The sequence below is a fragment of the Zalophus californianus genome, chromosome 8, assembly GCF_009762305.2.
Source record: "Zalophus californianus isolate mZalCal1 chromosome 8, mZalCal1.pri.v2, whole genome shotgun sequence".
Lineage (NCBI taxonomy): Eukaryota > Metazoa > Chordata > Mammalia > Carnivora > Otariidae > Zalophus > Zalophus californianus.
Genome location: NC_045602.1, coordinates 21,945,673 through 21,963,741, shown reverse-complemented (window position 1 = coordinate 21,963,741; position 18,069 = coordinate 21,945,673). Strand labels below are relative to the sequence as shown.

The window sequence follows — 18,069 nt, the reverse complement described above, 5'->3', positions numbered from 1 at the left end:
GGGGCGGGTGCTCAGTGCTGAGGGATCGGACCCTCGTCCTCGGGCACTCTGTGGCTGGAAAAAGAAAGCTCTACCCTGAAGATGTAGTTAGTGCGTTTGTAGAACGCGTTTCTCAAGAGAAATCACTTTATTAAAACATTTTGTGTTTTGCCCTGTCAACCCTGAAGTGGTTTTTAAAGATGAGGAGCCAGACCCACAGAGAATGGGACAACCCCTTGTCGCCCCTGTGACCCTCCCAGGAACATCCCACGAATATGGCTCAGAAGCCAGTTTAACTGCATGAACGTTATTGATGACTGGGGTCGTGGGACAGCCAGGATATGACCATGTCTTGGATCCCACTCTCCAGCACTGCAATAGAATCCTCCTAGGGAAACGACCCCTTCCCTTCATGTTGGAGATAATACGCCTTCCGGCCAAATATACATCTGGATAGTTAGAATAAAGGAGATTTTATTTTCTACACTTTGTTTTCTTGCATTTTCTAAACGTTCTCCAGTTAACATGTATCCTAACCAGGGAAAATGTCATTACGAAATCAGTGATTTCATGGAACCCTTGTCCACCGGTGCAGCCAGAGTGGAAAATAGTATGTTGATCAGCCAAAAAAATTAAATGTAGAATTACCATATGATCCAGCAATTCCGCCTCTGGGTATACATTCAAAAGAATTAAAAGCAGGGACTTGAACGGGTATTTGCTCACAGCAATGTTATTCACAATAGCCCAAAATGTCCAAATGGATGAATAAACAAAATGTAGTGCATACATACAATGAGATAGTATTCAGCCTTAAAAAGAAAGTAAATTCTGACATATGTTACAACATGAATAAACCTTGAAGGCATTGTGGTAAGCAAAACACAAGAGACACAAAAGGAGAACTACTGTATGATTCCACTTACATTAGGTACCTAGAGTAGTCAAATTCATAGAAAGTAGGATAGTGGTTGTCAGGGGCTCACGGGAAAGGAGGAATGGGGAGTAGTGTTGAATGGGTACAGAGTTTCAGTTTGGGAAGATAAAAAAGTTCTGGGGATGGATGGTGGTGACCGCTGCACAACAACGAGAATTTAATGCCACTGAACACTTCACAACGGTCAAAATGGTGTTTTGTTGTGTGTATTTTACGAGTTTTAAAATGAGGGAAAATGAGGGCAAAGGAAGGCAGGAAAGAAAAGGGAAGCAGCTGTAGTTGGGGACACTCGTGGTTCTACTGTGATGGAGGGTGGGGTGAGCAGTCTGGTCCAGAAGACCCACTCTTTGGTGGTGGCTTATGCAACAGAAGATCCGACAGCCAAGGGCTCTAAAAATGTTAGTCTACTCCTTGAATGGCTCTTGCATTCATTCACCATTTCTCTAGTTCAGACTCTAATTAAACGTTGTTTCATTGGTCTCTGCCTTTAGTGATCTTTCCAAACAGCAATTTGGAGCACATCACTCCCTTGCCTAAAACTCCCCCAGGTACTCTACTGTCTACAGACAGAGTTCTCATGCCTCAGCAAAATCTAAAAGCACCACCTGGGCACCTGTCCACCTCTCTGACCTTGTCTCTGGCCACTTTTAGCATTGCATGCTTATTGGCATACCTGTCTACTTACCTGCAGTTCTTGAATACATCACTTACATGTTTCTGTGCTTTTTTACAAGCTGTTCCTTCCTCCTGGAGGAAGTCTCCCCGGGGACTCTTGCCCAGTCTTTAACATCCAGCTCAAGTGGAGCTCTCTGGTTCTCGGCTGAGTTAGCTGATCACTCCTATACAGGCTCCTTTGTATCTCATACAAAGGCCTCTTGTGCACATCACACTGTGCTGGAATTCTTTCTTTACACATTTGTCTCCTGTTTTTCTTTCACAGATCCACAGCCCTTGGAGCACATCCATTCCCAATATAGTTGGCTAAATTCTGAGATAGTAATCCTTCACTGAATATTTTTTGACAAGTGTTCCTAATGAAGATGGATGATTTATAAACTTTTATAACTAGGGGAAATTCCCTGTTGACCTTAAGTTTAGAAAGGATGTAGTCAACAAAAGGCCAAAGGGGCTTTTAACCAAGGCAAATATGAAAGCATGAGGTTAATCTGTAAGCGCGTCAGGGAGGTATACATATTTAGTAATGCTGAGAACCTCTTAGGTAGCTAAGGTCTTAAGAGGTCACATGACTTGTCCAAGGTCACCCAAAGTCGAAGTGGGGCTGCGAACACAGCTGACTTCTGATTCTGCTTCTTTCCTCTACACCAGGAGGCCCTATGCTCCACTCCTCCTGCTGTCCTCAGCAGGGGTCAGAGATCTGACCTCTTTGAGAGCGCTGTTTGTCAAACTAGCAGAGACCTTTGTACAAAGTGAAGGCAAATGGAACCACTTGGTATGGTGCTAAATCTCTGCCTTGCGGGCAGATTCCTGGTGGAGGAGCCCGAGGGCCACCCCAGGTGCTACATCGCGGTCCTGCAGGTACCACCTGCCTTAGGCTTCCCTCCAAGACCACTTTGCAAGGGGCAGGGATTGAGCAGTCTGCTACGATGCACATGGTTTAAATTACAGTCTTCGAACTGATGTTTACAGAAGCCCATTATCAGTCAGTTCTGATTTTGGGGTTTGGAACCTCCACACCAAACTTCCACCATTCCGAACCCCCTTATCCACTCAGCGAGAGAGTGGTGGTCCTTACCCTCCTGCCCACACGACCAGCAAGGCCTCTCGAACTCACCCTCCAGAGCACCCGAGCGACAGGAGAGAGTGAACGCATCTCCGGGGGCTGGGAGGGTATCTACCGTCAGCATAAAGTGTTCTTGAGGCATCTTGTTTTGTCTTAAAATAGATGGGAATTTTGTATTCTCCTCAAAGATGGTGTATTTTTTTCCATGATGGTGTATTTTAAAACATTTCTTCCCCTCTGAGCAAAAACTGATGCTCCGTGCTGGGCCTCTGCTGGGACTTCCGTGCCCCCGGCAGACCACTCTGGCGGGCAGTGCGGCCTGACATGACAGTCCACTGTGCGCTGGCATTTACAGGCACCTTCGATTTATTATCTCATGTGATTTTTGCGTTCATCCAGCAAGATGGAGGGCCGGCTTTCCCACTTTAGAGATGTGAAGACCCAAAGCTCCAGAGCTAAAGTGATTTGCCTGATTTGGTGGCAGGCCTGATGTTTAACCCTTGTGCTCCTTCCCTCCCATTAAAAAAAAAAAAAAAAAAGCCACACTGCCAATTTCCCTTTTGTTTTTAAAAACAGAGCCTAGAACGACACTGTAAGGTCCCAGTTCTTTTGGACAGGGCGGCTGGAGTCCCCACCACACTCACCCTCCACTTCCTTTTGTGGCACACACTGTGACCCACAAAAACTCCGGAGCCCCTGGGACTTGGAGCTGGTGGCATGGAGAGGCCCTCCTCTCCCAACAAACTGTAATAACCTGCTGATTTCCACACAGCCTGAGGGCTTTGTTTGTCAAAGATCCCTTCCCCCAGAATCTATTTTAAGGAAGGCATTCAGTGTTTTGTTTTATGATTGAGCTGCCCAGAAAAATGGTCTGAGGTTCCAGAAACTGCCACGGAGTGAGGAACTCCATAAGGAAGAGCTGCTCCGCTCCTTGGGGCCCCCAATGCCAGTCCCCTCTCTTCAGGGTGGGGAGGGCAACAGCACATGAAGCTTTTATCCCGGCCATGGGAAATTTACCCCGACGACCCCAGAGACCTGTACGGTGGGTGGAGCTGCAGGTTTGGAATCAGGCAAACCTAGCTTGGACTGCTGGCTCCGTGAGGAAGCCAGTTAACCACCTCTGGGCCACGGCTTCACCTGCACGCACCTGAGCAGGTTGTTACGCCAGAGGATTACCGCTGAGCATTTAACACATGCCTAGGATACCAGAATTACTCTAAATGGTGCGGTGCTGTAAATTCATCACCCTGGAGGGATATCTAGGGAGTCAGGTTGCTGGGGGTGGGGTTGAGGTCCAGATGTGCTCTGGATCCCAAGTGCATGGCCAGAGTCCACAGCAGGAGAGCCTTCTTACAAAACCACTTACGTCCCTGGGCCTCAGTCTTTTCATCTTTAAAATGGAAGGTGAAGAGTTCATAAAAGCTGCTATTAAGGGCTGCTTGGAAATCCCGACATCTCCCCCAGGCAGGGAGGCCTTGAGAGCGTGGGAGCAAGGACTAACACTGGCACGGGGAGGAGGCACCGTGGGCAAAGGGTCCGTTCCAAGGAACGGGCTCCTTCTCTCCCGCAGGGTGGGCCCGGCGGAGGCTGGAAGGTACTGAAGCCGCAGCAACTGCACCTTCTGCTTTACAGACAAGGACCCAAAGGCCCGGGGCCAGTAGCTAATGGGCTGGGGGACATATGCTGTGTTTGTGGCAGAGTCCAGCTAAAACTTAGGCCTCCAAGACAGGGTTAGCGAAGAGCCTACAAGTTCTAGAAAATATGGCGCTTAGTTCCGGTTTGAATTTGTTCACTGACCTCTCTTCTCTGGAGAACCAAATTTAGTGTATGATTTAGGAGGAAATCTTAGGGATGTTAGTTCCTGCGATACCACTTCATGATTTAGTGCTAGTGATGCAGGAGGGGCTTGGGGGATGTGGGGTGGGAACCTGGCAGGGCATAGGGTCACCGCACTCAGGCCTGTGGGGGCTGCCGGGGGTGGTGACAAAGGAGGACCTGGGTGTCTGGTCATCTCCTGTGGCAGCAGCTGCTCTGGGGGGCTCGGGGGTCTGTGAGGAGGGGCAGGGTGAGGCCTTGGGGACAGGACACTGTCCACTGTGTGGCCTCGGCCTCAGGGTGGACAAGGTGCATCCAGGTAGCAGCAGAGAACCCACCAGAGGCTCAGCTGGCATCATTGATGGGAGTCCGAGCACCAGCGAGCAGTCTCTCATGCTCGCCCTCTTCTGCTGAGGGCGGGCGACCCCTGGCCAGGCGAGTCAGCAGCGGGCGGTGCAGCCCATTGTAGAGGGCAGTGCCCATCAGGAGGATGAAGAAGCCCAGGATCTGCAGAGGGTGGAAGGCCTCCCAGCCCAGCGCCAGGCTCAGTGCCCAGATGACAATGGTGCGCAGGCTGTCCAGCACCATGCGGGTGGTGGCGCTCAGTTCTTTGGTGACGCTGATGCCCGCAAAGTTGAAGAAGGCGATGCTGCTGATGTTGCCCAGCAGCGCCAGGGCGATGAGCGGCTGTCGGCCCACCTGGCAGAAGGCGTCCAGCGTGTCCTCCAGCGTCCCTCGGGGGTTTCCACTGAAGGAGCCGGCGGGGATGTAGTACATGGGCACCAGCAGCAGGGACAGGATCACGAAGCCAAAGAGGCCTGTGGGGGTGGAGGAAGCACACTGCACTCTCTGCTCAGCTCCCGCCCCACCCCTCCCCATCCCCAGCTCAGCCCACCCAGCAGGGGCTCCGCTGGTCTCCCTCCCAGCCAACCTGCTGGTGGGCCACCCCTCTTGGCGGCCTCACACCAGCTCCTTCCTGTTCATCCAGAGTTCAGAGCGGCCTACTGAGGGGGCTCTAGCTGCCCTTCTCCACTTTAATCATGTTTTCTGACTGGACCAAGAATAATAAAATACATTTTATATCGTGATCGGTGTATGTATGCACAGGTGCGTACCCACACACGCACTTTCACAAAATAATAGCTACCCTTCCAATGTTCTCTGTCATTCCTAAATTCTGTTGTATGCATTTACAAAAGAATGGCAGCTGCAACCAGGACATTGCCCTCACAAGCGTGGAAAAACAAGTGTTCTCTAATTCAGGGTCACTGGTCTGTGACCAGGAGTGGACCAGAATGTGAATCAATGCACTGCTCCATTCAGAAAGCCTCACTGGGGAAGAAACCGAGTGGATACAACAATGTGCTTGATAATGCAGTGGATCGAGATGATTAACGTTGTGCCAGGAGCCCGTGGTGCACGCACAGCTCCCTGCCGGGTCCACAGGCCACACATGGCCCGTGCTGCGCTCATCTGCCCTGCTGGCCTCGTATTTTTAAAGCTTAAAGGTTTTGGTAGTTACTTCCCTGTTCAAAAACTTTTGGTGGTTCCACCCTGTCTGTCATTTAAAGTCTGGATTAAATCCACTTGCCTGACATTCAAGGTTCTCCATAATAAGACCTTGACCTATTCAATTCCCGATCAGTGTCCCAACATCAAACCTGTATCTCACCAACCACTCCTTACTATGTTTTGACACTCATGGCCAGCTCCCCATGTCTTTGCTCTGTCTGGAACTTTCCCTCCTTCCCACTCTTGTTGTAGCTCGACCACCACCTTCCCCATCCTGAAGACACTCAGATGTGCTTGCCAAGTGAAACAGCACTTGAGCACAAGTGGTCTGAGCTCAAAGGCACTGTCTGGTCCTTCCCTGTTGACCAACTCCTCCAGAGTGGGCCGTGCATCCCCTTCATCCTCGACCTCGTGCCCCCCCCAGCTCCTGGGTCGGTCTCTGTCAGCACACACATCGGGAAAGGAGGGAGGATTGGGGGCGGGGGCTCATCCCCTCCCCGTGGACCCCGGCACCTTGCCCTGCACTCCTGCTTGTGCATCCCCTCCACATGCCACCGTCCAGGGTGCCCCCACAGCAGCTACCCCTCTCAGCCCCTGTGCTCACACACCCTCAGTGCCAACCGCCCGCAGCGGGTGCACATTATGCCTGTAGACGAACTTCTCCTCGAGCACCATCTGGATGGAGACGATGATCTGGGCCATGATGATCAACAGGTCCCCTGTGGGGAAGCGAGCCAGGGTAAGGCTGGGCTGCATGGGGTGGGGGTGGCGGGCGAGGATGGAGCATGGCCACGGGGCCCTCGGCAGGGGGGTGGGCCCAGTGCTGGGGTAGATGGCTCCCACAGGGACACGATAACCCCCAGAGCCCCCGATTTGGCAGGGTAGCATATAGTTCGTGAGGCAGTCATGACAGCCCCATGCCTGGTCTCCTAGCCCCTGAGAGGTGGGGCAGGCCACCAGGGCAGGCACTGTTACCACTCTGGGCCGAGGCTCCAGAAGATCCAGAGGCCCGCCTGGGACGGTGAGGGGCACAGCGGGGTAATAAGCAGGTCTTCTGAGATGCACAAGGCTTGGTGATAGACGTTTCTGGTTTAGTCCATCCTCTGAGGACCAGAGGGGTCCCGTCATTGTCGAAGAGGCTGCCGGGCTGGGTACTTGCTAAACACTCAATAGACACTCAGTCCCGACCCATCCCGGACCCAGCAATTTGTGTGTGTGTCACAGCACAAACCTCCCTCCTCTGACCTCCCACTCCCTCTCATGCTGCTTGTGCTTTTCTGCACTCTATCCATCACCTCAAGAGCAGATGCAGGCCCGCGTCCCCCATGCACCCACACCCAGGGCTGGGCATAGAGAAGAGCTTGCAAAAGTCTGTTGACTGACTGTGCTGGGCTCCCAGGGAGGACAGGACAAGATGGGCAGCCCCTGGGTCCCCGACCCTCACTGCACCTGTGATCACTTCGCTGAGCTTGTGCTGATCATCATGCTTGCTCAGGAGGTCGGCCAGGCCCACAACCACCAGCCCCACGATGGTGGCAAGGATGCCCAGCCACTGGCTCAGCGCCAGCCTCCGCCCCAGGAAGGCCACTGAGAATAGGCCTGTGAATATGATCACTGCGCCCCGGAGCATCTGGAAACTGGAGGCACTCGTCATGTTCAGGGCTGGGAGAGGAGAGACACATGATATTAGCTTCTGAGGGCCAAGGCTATCTAGTCCCTGAGGTGCCCTCAGGGCTGAAGACACACCTTGCACATAAGTATGTGCTCAGTAAATCTTGCTCGCACGCATGCACATGCGTGTGTAAGTCTGGGAAGAGGCAGGGCTGAGGTGAGCTGGGGTAGGGGTGGCTGTTTCACCAGTGCCCCCTCGGGCCCTTCTCAGCCTGGCCTGGCTACTCACCCACATACATGATGCTGGTCCCTGTCATGTCGCACAGGGCAGGGGGCAGGAAAAGAAGGGGGTTGAAGGGCTGCTGGGGATCCATGCTGGCATCTGGGTGCCTTGCAGCTCTGCACCGGAGCAGGAAGAAGGCCGCCAGGCAGGACAACTCCCCCAGGAACATGCCCACTGCCTGTAGGGACAGAACCCTACAAGTTCAGAGATGGAAGGAGAATCACCTTTGACAAAATTTTAACACAGCCCGTCTTCACACGAAAGCTTACCTATGACTTGACACCTAAACCAGACAAAAGCAGAGCTGCTGTGTGTGGAAGGCCAGAGACTACCTCCTAGGCCTAAGCCCTAACCCCTAGAAACATCTCAACGGAAACCTTAAGGCTGCACAGGGCCTGGTCTGAAAACCACCGATCTAGGCCAACCTCTGGTCATGTTCCAGATGGAGAAACGGAGGCCCAGAGAAGCTCAAGAACTTACTTAGGGTCACAGAGCAAATTGCTGGGAGAGCAGGGGCTTAAATATGAGCCTCTGCTTCCCAGTCTGGCCATACGGTGCCTTCCATTTATGTTGCCTGCCCTACCCCAGTGGAGTCTGGGCTTCCCATGGATGGCGAGCCGGTTTTGCTACTGGGGTTGATGTGTTCCAAATGGGTCCTGACGTGGACGTGTGAGGGCTGGGCTTCCAGTGTCCAGGGCATGACTGCTCCCCGGGAATCATGCAGCCCTCCCAGAGAGGGCTGTGCCCTCTGCCCCATTCCGTGGGCACTCACATCCTGGCCTCTGTTCCGGGGAGGGAGGGAGAGAGTGATGGCTCTTCTGGGAGTAGAGGCAGGCTCCACCCCAGGTCAGGAAGCAGCAGGGCCTCACAGGGGACACCTGACCTGAGCCCCGGGCGACAGGAGGTGGGGATGGATTGGGCAGATACCTGGAGAAAGGGATGCTGGAAGCTGTGCTCCTTGATCCCTCCACAGCCTGGGGCCACGAAGTTGTCTGCCCACCTGCAGCGGAGAGACAGAGAAGGTCAAACCCTTGGCAGTGCGCCGGCTCTGCAACTCTGGCCCCGGTATCTGTGGACAAGCTCGCTCCTCTCAACGCCGAGGCCAGACTTCGGGGACCTGGCTCGGCGTGAGACTCCCTCTCCAAGAGGCCAGCTCCCGCAGCAGGAAGTCTTCATCTGGGATTGTGGACAGCAAAGGGGGGGGCGGGGCAGAAACCTTTAGCTGAAATGTAGCACTTCCTCACATTGTGAATGTAGCCCAGCAGTACCTGTGACTTTGTCACACACACAAGTCACGGCTACTCTTCTCGGTGGCACATCAGAGTCCTTGCAGGAACCGGGAAGTGGCATTTACAATCATTGCTACTACAAAATCACAGTAATTAGACCCACTGCTTATAATATTCTGTGTCAAGAACTGTATACACACGATATTACTATAGCATAAATTGGCTTTTTCAATGTTTTGATAACTTTATTTCAACATAAGTGACTTTTTCTGTAGTCCAAACCTTTAATTGCATTTTTTTTAAAAAAGATTTTACCCATTCATTTGAGAGAGAGAGGCAGAGAGAGCACAAGCAGGGGGGAGGCAGAGGAAGAGGGAGAAGCAGACTCCCCACTGAGCTGGGAGCCCGATGCGGGGCTCCATCCCAGGACCCTGAGATCATGACCTGAGCCGAAGGCAGACGCTTAACCATCTGAGCCACCCAGGCGCCCCTAAATGCACATTTAACCATCTGAGCCACCCAGGCGCCCCTAAATGCACATTTAAAAACAATATTCTAGGCTTTACCAGACTGTCAAATGGACCGATGGCACAAAAAATATCAGGAGCCTGTGGTCTGCAAGGGCATTGGGCCCTTGAGAAATGACTGCTTGACACACCTGGTCACCTTCCTATAACCTGCAGCGTTTGGAGGGTCTTTCTAGCACTAACTGGGAAGCAGGTGGCAAGTACATGGCACTAGTGGAGCGGCTTCCCGGCCAGCACCCTGCCAGATGGCATCACTGAGTCTGGCACGTTTCCCTAGCAACCCCAGACGCAAGCCCAGAATCCTCTGCGGCAGAGCGCCGTGGGCAGCTACCACCAGTCATTCTGCACTGTCTGCCGCCCTTGCACTAAAGCTCCTGTCCCCAATTTCACTCTTGCTGGGCTTCGTTGGGTCCCTGGGGTCTCATCTAATCTCTTTCATTTAAAAGTCCTTTAGGGGCGCCTGGGTGACTCAGTCAGTTAAGCGTCTGCCTTCGGCTCAGGTCATGATCCCCGGGTCCTGGGATCAGGCCTTGTGCGCTTCTCCCTCTCCCCCTGCTTGTGCTCTCTCTCTCTCTGACAAATAAGTAAATAAAACCTTTAAAAAAAAAAAAAAGTCCTTTAGATATTCGGAGACTTTCTTACCTTCTTTCGAATCTTCTCATCTTGTGGCTAAACAACCCCAGCTGTTCCTAACCTTTCACTCCCGTGGCTGCTGACTTCTGGAAGCACTCAGGTGGGCCCAGGCCCCGAGGTAAGTGCATGGGATCTGGCCAGGACTGAGGACCGAGCCTGGCAAGACAGCAGCCCCTCCTTCATGTTGCACATCCTGTCATTTGCTGCCACGGCTCTAATGGAGTCTGTCACATCACGCAGCTGACTCGAGTCAATGCGGACCCACGGCAGTGTCCTGTGGGCCCTGGACCCTTTCCTTTTGCAGCACCCCACGCCTAGGCGGTGGCTGTCTCTAAACTACAAAACTACAAGACTCAGGACTTCTTTTTCTTAAATGTCTTTCCAAACAATGTCTGTCAAGAGCAGCCACATGGTAGTCCCCAGCCCTTCTCCGCTGGCTCTGCTGGCTCATTTCAGCAACCAGCCTGGGGTTTCAAAAGGCAGGGGGAAGGCTTTTGTTTCTGTGCGCCCCACAGGGCTGCAAGCCTGGGACACTGGTTAGGGCTGGGTCATCGCTGGCTTCCCTGTGCCCTGAGTTTGGGGAGGGGACAGGGGACGCCTGGAAGCTGGCAGCAGGAAGGGCAGGCTGAATGGTGGTAGAATTCCCCATCAGCCCTGAGGGCGAGACCACATCTATTCACTGATCTGAACACACTCCAGGGCCAGTGAACAAAACAGGGCTAGGGCAAACTTAGCTCACAGTGAGCGAGCTCTCAGCGGGAGACCCCGCCCACCCCAGAGATGCCAGGAGGGGCAGTTAGGAGGGCTTGTGGTTCTTGGGAATGGTGAGGGTCAAAGGAGAGCTGAAGGGTGGCAAGAAGGTCTCACAGGACCCGTTGGAAACGTGGAGAGAAATCTGGGTCAGGGGACTAGGCTGTAACCAGTCCCAGTACCAATGGGGCGAAGAAAGTCACAACTAAAGAAACCACCCGCTCTGTGGGGTCTCATTTCTGCCCCATCTGCTGCAAGTTCTGGCTCTGGGATCCCCAGGCCGGACAGGACATGGGTTGCAGGTGGGGGCCACAGACAACGGTGTGGCCCCCCCCAAGGCAGGTCTGCTCTCCAACTCAGGCTTTCTCTTGCAGAAAGAGCACTCTGGGAGGGCCTGGGTGAGGCAACTGAGTATAACAGAAGAGAAGCAAGGAAGCGTAAAGAGGTCCTGCTTTACCAAAGTGCAGAGCCAACTGCCCCAAAGCAAGTTGGAGATGGAAATTCCTGTAGCTGGAGCCAGGGCTCCTCCAGGAGGAACAAGGGAGGTTTTGCCAAGCCCATGAAGGTCAACTACAAGCTTAAGGCGAGGGCATGTGTGGAAGCCCCTTCTTGAGGGACAGAGGGCTCATCTGGTGCCGAGAAAGGCTAGATCCCAGGGGTCTCCACTTCCAGTTCCATGAATTTCTCCCATCACCCTTTTTTTTTTTTTTAAGATTTTATTTATTTATTTGTCAGAGAGAGAGCACAAGCAGGGAGAGAGGCAGGCAGAGGGAGAAGCAGGCTCCCTGCTGAGCAAGGAGCCCGATGTGGGACTCGATCGCAGGACCCTGGGATCATGACCCGAGCCGGAGGCAGGTCATTAACCGACTGAGCCACCCAGGTGCCCCTCTCCCATCACCTTCTTATTCCAGATTTTTCCCACTCCCCTGGCTGAAGTGGAGAGGCCGGCTCTGCCATGGTCACGTGGGCAGAAGGGGAGGCCTGTGGGGACCCCTGAGAGTCAGGCTGATGCTACATGAGGAGATGCCTTCTGCTGGCAGAGACCGGCTTCTTTTATAATTTTTTCTTTAAATTAAAAAAAAAAATTTTAAAGTAATCTCTGCACCCAACATGGGGCTCGAACTCACAATCCTGAGATCAAGAGTCACACACTCTACCGACTGAGCCAGGAGACCGGCTTCTTTTAGGAGGGGCCTCGGCAGGCCGGGGGTGGGGTCCCCTGGCTGGGGGTGAGTCACTCCGGCCTGGCCAAACTCAGAGCTCAGCATTCTGAGAGGTGTGCGTGGCCACGCGAGGGCAGTGGGGCCGACAGACTGAGGAAGTGACTGATGTGGCTCGCTCAGACTGACAGTTGGGTGTCCAGTTCCCCACAGAATCTCTGCCACTTCCTTTGGTGCCCCCAGCTTGTTAAGCCCAGTGAGTCAGCGTCTTTCTCCTGCCTGGGATCTCCAGCAAGGCTGCAGGGCTGCTCCGCTCTTTGGTGTCACAGCAGTTGGTGATAAACGATCACGCGACCTCTCATCTAAGTATTACCCAATCTTCCTCAGTAGAGCCTACCCTGCGTCTGGGAAGAAGGGAGGGAAGTCAAGCCCATTTTACAGATGAACCTGAGGCTTGGAGAGGCCCAGTGACTCGTCTAATCCCATAAACTCCCATGCCTTGCACTCTTTCCACTCTACACGCTGCCCTCCTGGTTTAAGGCTTTCTGTGGCTGGTGCAGGAACCCCTTTGAGGCAATTATCCCAGGCCAGCTCCTGGAATTTAAGGGTGGGGTCAGCCACCAAGGCAGAAGTTAGAGCTGGCACAGGAAGGACAGGGGGTCCTTCCCTATTAGAGACCCAGGGGTCCCAGGCTTCCTGCCACTTTTGTGGCAGGGTCCCCACCCCAGGGGCCTGTTGGAGGGGAAGTCACCCCCTCGCCCCTCTCTGGCTGGGTGGCCTTCACAGCCTGCGACATTTAGGAGGGCACCTGAGCCTTACTTAGTAAGCCTCTGCTTGACCCTGGCTCTGGACATGCAGAAGCCCAGCTGGATTCAGGAGCACGGGGCTCCAAAATGGACAGGACCTCACGGACAGACACTAGTTCAGGCACAACCCTAAGCAGTGCTGAGGGAGTGGGGACTGTCTGCTGTGCAGGAGACGCATGAGCAGAAGGTCCCGGTGAGCGGGGGAGAAAGCAGCCACAGAAAGGAGAAGCGACCGCTGGACTGGAAGGGCCCTTTGCCGAGGCCCAGGGACAGGGCTAAAGGGCCAGGCCGATGGGTGGCTTTCTGCTGTGGGTATGTGACCCCTGCCCCCATCTCAGCAAGGGCAGGCCTGTCTCCTGCAGCCTACCCACCAGACCTGCTGAGCAGGCAGAGTGGCCTCCTCCAGGGGACAGCCGCCCTGTGGTGCTCCCCCTTCCCCGGACATTTTACAGGTCAAGGAACTGAAAGAGGCTACTGGAGACACTAAATGAGAACCGTGAGTGGCCCCCTGGCTCCAGGGGGAAACGAACCAGGGTGACGGCAGGATCCCCTGGGCTGGGACAGAGCTTTGCTGCCCAGTCCCAGAGGGAGGGCACTCTGGCGGCAGGGAGGGGAGCTGTCGCTTGTGGGACTACAACTTCCATGGGCCAGGCTTGGCTGCTCTCCCTGGGGAGATGCCAGAGGCGATCCCCAAGGCAGTGGGACTTTGGGACACTGCCACTGTAAAAGGACTGGACTAAAATGCTGAGACCTAGCTTCTGGTCCCCACTCTGACACCAGCCAGCTAGTCACAAAAAGAAACTTCTCGTGGGACCTAGACTATATGGGGGTTAGGATGGGTGGTTACTACGTTTCTAACAGCTTTAAATGCCCTGAAAAATGACTTGAGAAGTCCCTAGCCTCATCCCATAGTGATCGTTAAGAGCCTGGATTCTCAAGCCAGATTACTCTGGCTCAATATAAACTCTGCCACTGACCAGCTGAGTTGAACTCGGGCAAGCGATTCCATCTCTCCATAGCTCAGTCTCCTGATCCCGGGACAGGGAGTTTATCCCCCTCCTAGGCCGGTTACGAGAGTGCATTAAACGACACATGAAAGGCAGCCACAGCAGGGCCAGGCCCTGGTTATAGCGGCTGCTTAGCACTCGCTGTGGTCACCTTCTAGTCTGTCTGTCCTGCCAGAAACTGCAGGTCAGAGTGTGATTGCAAATCGATAATTCCCATCAGGATGTACACAGCCGCTCTCTCACATTTTCTCTCTGAGGGCGTCCTTCTCAAAGTCTGGCCTCAGAACACTGTTTAGGGTCCAATTCTGGGGCCCATTTGAGGTAGGGAGGTTCCTGAGAGGCCCCACATCAGGCTACCTGGCAGGGGACGGGGCCAAAGGCTGGGTCCCCACGTGGGAGTCTCTTTCCTGCCCCTCAGGCAGCCTCCAAGGGCAAGGCCTCCTGAGGCCAAGGATCCCAGGGCCTCCTACCTGGCCAGGAAGGAGCTGAGTCAGTTTACCCCAGTAATAACTGGCCATCTCGACTCTCCGTGGGGCAGAAGCCCTGGCAGACCTATAGCCACTCCCTAAACATTTGACCGAGGCCTTGGAAGGTATGACAGATGGACAGACAGACGACTTGTTCTGCTACATTCAGATCCTGAGATGGGAGCTCTCGTGTTGAGTCTCCTTTACAGTTAAGGAGGCCACAGGGCTCAGGAGACCAGCTCAAAACATAGACACAAACAAACCAGAGATGGGGGTGGGGGGGGTGGGGTCCACCCAGAGCTGCATTTCCTTTGGAGAAGGGAGGACACTGGTTGTCAAATGTATATGCTCTGTCCCCTTCACCTCTGATTCTAAGCTTCTCAAACCTTCTGAATTTGAGTCCAGACAGTGCTTCACACCCTGTCGGTACCTTATACAAGGCTGATGAATTGAACTGGATACCTCCCTCCCAGGCCTCTCCTCTGGAGCATTTGAACAAACACTTCAACAATGAATAAGAGATGACTAGCCCCCTACTGCCCAGAGGGCCTCGAGCACAGCCCAGCAGGTGACTGGTGTGACTCTGCATTGCTGTGGAGCCTGGCAGGGCCCAGCTGGAAGTGAGGTCTGGCTGGGACAGGGCCACTGTCTACTCTTCTCCAAATGCCTTTTGGAATCGGTTCAGAAAAAGGCCAGGATCCGGGTACTGGGGGTTCTGAAATGGTAAACTGAGGGGGCAGGAGGGCCCTGCCTTGAGGTGGGGGCAGAGCAAGCGACAAAGCGCTGCCAAGAGAAGGGGCTACCTTCTGGGTCTCCTGTACATTACAGAGGAGGCTATGCTCAAACCCTTGGCCTCGTGACAGCCCCGGGTCCTCAATCCCTAACCTCCTGGGGTCTGTCTTCCTGGTCCCACAAGCACCTCACCCTCATGCATCACAGCTGAACTGTGCACCTGCCCTCCCTGTCTGGGTTCATGACATTTCTGTTCTCCCAGGCAGAAACCCTGGAGGGGTCACTGTCTCACTGTCTCTCTCTCTCTCTCTCGATCCTGTGGGTCAGGCCTTATGGCTTCATTTTTTTTTTTTTTTTAAAGATTTTATTTATTTATTTGAGAGAGAGAGAGAATGAGAGAGAGCACGAGAAGGAAGAGGGTCAGAGGGAGAAGCAGACTCCCCGCTGAGCGGGGAGCCCGATGCGGGACTCGATCCCGGGACTCCAGGATCATGACCTGAGCCGAAGGCAGTCGCTTAACCAACTGAGCCACCCAGGCGCCCCTTATGACTTCATTCTGCACCTGGTCTCTCCCACCTGTCCCCTCCTTGCCTGCCTCACTGCCCCCTCTTCCCTCCCTCATCTGCTCTGCAGCAGCCTCCCAGTGGTTTCCCCTGCACGAAACTACTCTTCATCTTGACCACCCGGTTCATCATATCACCTTTAACACGTCACTCCCTGCTCAAAAGCCCTTCTTTGATTGTGGGATAAAATGCGGCCTGGGCATTTGGTGCTAGTTACGAGACACTTCGATGTGGCCTTGCAGTTCCCTGCAGCCACGTCTGGCCACATGTAGAAATCCCACCAAAATGTCAAGGGCCAGCTTTGACCTCTCCTCAATGAGAAGCCCATGGGGTACCCCCATCTCTGTCGCGGCAGCCTTCCACGCTCACTGCTCACCCGGCCCTCATGGCTTCTATTGTAGCCGGTGTGCACAAGTGCGGGAGTGCCCCTTCACCCCACCCCTGCCCAAAGCTCCTGAAGGGCCCGGCCTCCAGCCAGCGTTGGAAGGGGCCGGAGAGGAACTGGTCCGACCCTTCCGTTTAAAGATGAAGAAACTGAGGCATGGAGTCGGGAGGTGACTCGCCGGGATCAAGCACACAGCGATCAAAGCCGGGGGCTCGGATCCTCCAGCCGGCGACACGGCCTCGGCCCATATTTCCCCGGGCCTCGCGCCCCTTGGGGGCCCCAAAACCGCGTGAACCGACCGGAGAAACGAGGCGAGCCGGTGAAGCCGGGAAAGGAGAGCCGAGAAGGAGGAGGACGAGGAAGGTGCGCTGGGTCGCCGGCGCCCTTGCGGGCCGCGGCAGGTCCGGCTGAGCCCCCTCCCCTCCCGGCCGGGCCCGGACTCACTTGGCCGAGAGCGTGTTGATGGAGCCGGTGACGAGCATGAGCCCAGCCAGGAACAGCTGGTATTTGGTCCAGGCCATGGCGGCGGATGCGGTGAGCGGGAAACTGCAGGGACCCCCCGCGACCTACCCGCTCGCTCCCGACGGCAGCTCCCGACCCCGTCACCCGGGGGTCTCGGGAGCGAGCGCTTCCGGGCCGGGCGTCACGTGACTCGCGCCGGCCCCCGCCCCGCGCCGTGGCCCCGCCCCCCGGGCGGGCGCCGGGCCGGCCTGCGGTGTCTGTGCGGAGCAGATCCCCGGCGCTCTGGTCTCTGCAGGGTGACAGTGGCCAGTTACGGGCCCAGGTCTTCCCGTTTGTAAGAGTGACTGATGGGACGGTGCAACGAGAATGCATTGTGAATGTCAGAGCGTTCTGTAAACGGTTTAAAGAGATCGCGAGCGGAATGATGTCAGAGACAATCACAAAGTGGACACGTCCTCATGGGCATCTCTTCTGCACAGGGAACCCCCGGGAAGCCTGGAATGTGTCTCTGGATGAGTTGTTCACATCTTCCAGAAAAGTGGCTCAGGAATCTAGTTCCAGTTCCCCGGAAGACCATTTTATAGCTGAGGAAAGCGGTGAGCTCATAAATTGAGAGAAGCCAAGCTTATGATCTTGCTAGTGAGTGATGGAACGGGGGTGTGCATGTAGGTTCTTCAGTCTCCCTCAGATCCGTACCTTGGGCACAGCCCCTTCACCAGTGCTCCTTCGCCGATTCCCAGGATGCTGCTCTGAGGCATCTGTGGCAGAAAGACCTAATGGTCTTGTTTGCTGAGGATTCACGGCTTTTAAAATCCTAGTTCTCAGCTCGCCAGCTGTCCTCTGACTTCATCTCCAGGCCTCTAGTCTGCATCTCATGCCCCGTCACACCACATGCTGGAGTGCAAAGCCTTGGGGCAACTCCTTCCGACCTAGTGGACACATTTTCCCCATTACTGCAGGCCTTGTTACTACTTGAGGTGCAGATATAGGACCTGCCTGCCAACTCCTCGTTCTGGCCCTAAGACTGCTTTGAACTTGTGAAAATGACCAGTGTTGAATCAGAAGACCTCTGAAGGGACCGCACCAGACCCCTTTATTGCAGGAAGACCTGACAGGGAAGGTGCACGAGTGGGGTCCTGGACAAAAGGTTGGGGGTAACGAGGGGAAGGGCGTTCTCGGAGGAGGGAATGCCCGTGGGATGACACAGAGGCACGAGTGAACATAGAGTGTGTCTGGGACCCACAGACCTTCTGGGAACTTTTCCGCTTCCTTCATGGGAGCCTGCTCTCTTCAGGCAGTGAGAGAGATGCAGATACAGAGGAAGTTTCTTCTGAGCTTCTTGTCCTCAACAACACAACTAGTTTCATGTGATTTAAAAAGAATCCATGCAGTTATAAAAAAATATTAACCGAGACCCTGGGCCTGTAGAGACACATGAAGGCAGACAGGACAGACCACACCAGCTGGATG

General features: G+C 54.4%; 1 protein-coding gene across 1 annotated transcript; it reads right to left on the bottom strand.

Moving 5' to 3' along the window:
- Positions 1-685: 685 nt before the first annotated feature.
- Positions 686-16,779, bottom strand: SLC35F6 (solute carrier family 35 member F6). The gene is made up of 6 exons (XM_027623073.2): positions 16,582-16,779; positions 8,806-8,878; positions 7,885-8,056; positions 7,434-7,646; positions 6,593-6,703; positions 686-5,290 (listed from the first exon to the last, which is right to left on the bottom strand). Exons 1-6 carry the CDS (start codon positions 16,656-16,658, stop codon positions 4,818-4,820), a joined length of 1,119 nt encoding a protein of 372 aa, XP_027478874.1. The 5' UTR covers positions 16,659-16,779; the 3' UTR covers positions 686-4,817.
- Between the last annotated feature and the right edge of the window lie 1,290 nt (positions 16,780-18,069).

Excerpts from the sequence above, each read along its gene's own strand:
- SLC35F6 (XM_027623073.2), bottom strand. The coding sequence starts at position 16,658 with ATGGCCTGGACCAAATACCAGCTGTTCCTGGCTGGGCTCATGCTCGTC. Across the intron at positions 8,057-8,805 it reads TCCAGCATCCCTTTCTCCAG|GCAGTGGGCATGTTCCTGGG; the intron begins GTATCTGCCCAA and ends CTGTCCCTACAG. Across the intron at positions 7,647-7,884 it reads GACCAGCATCATGTATGTGG|CCCTGAACATGACGAGTGCC; the intron begins GTGAGTAGCCAG and ends CTCCTCTCCCAG.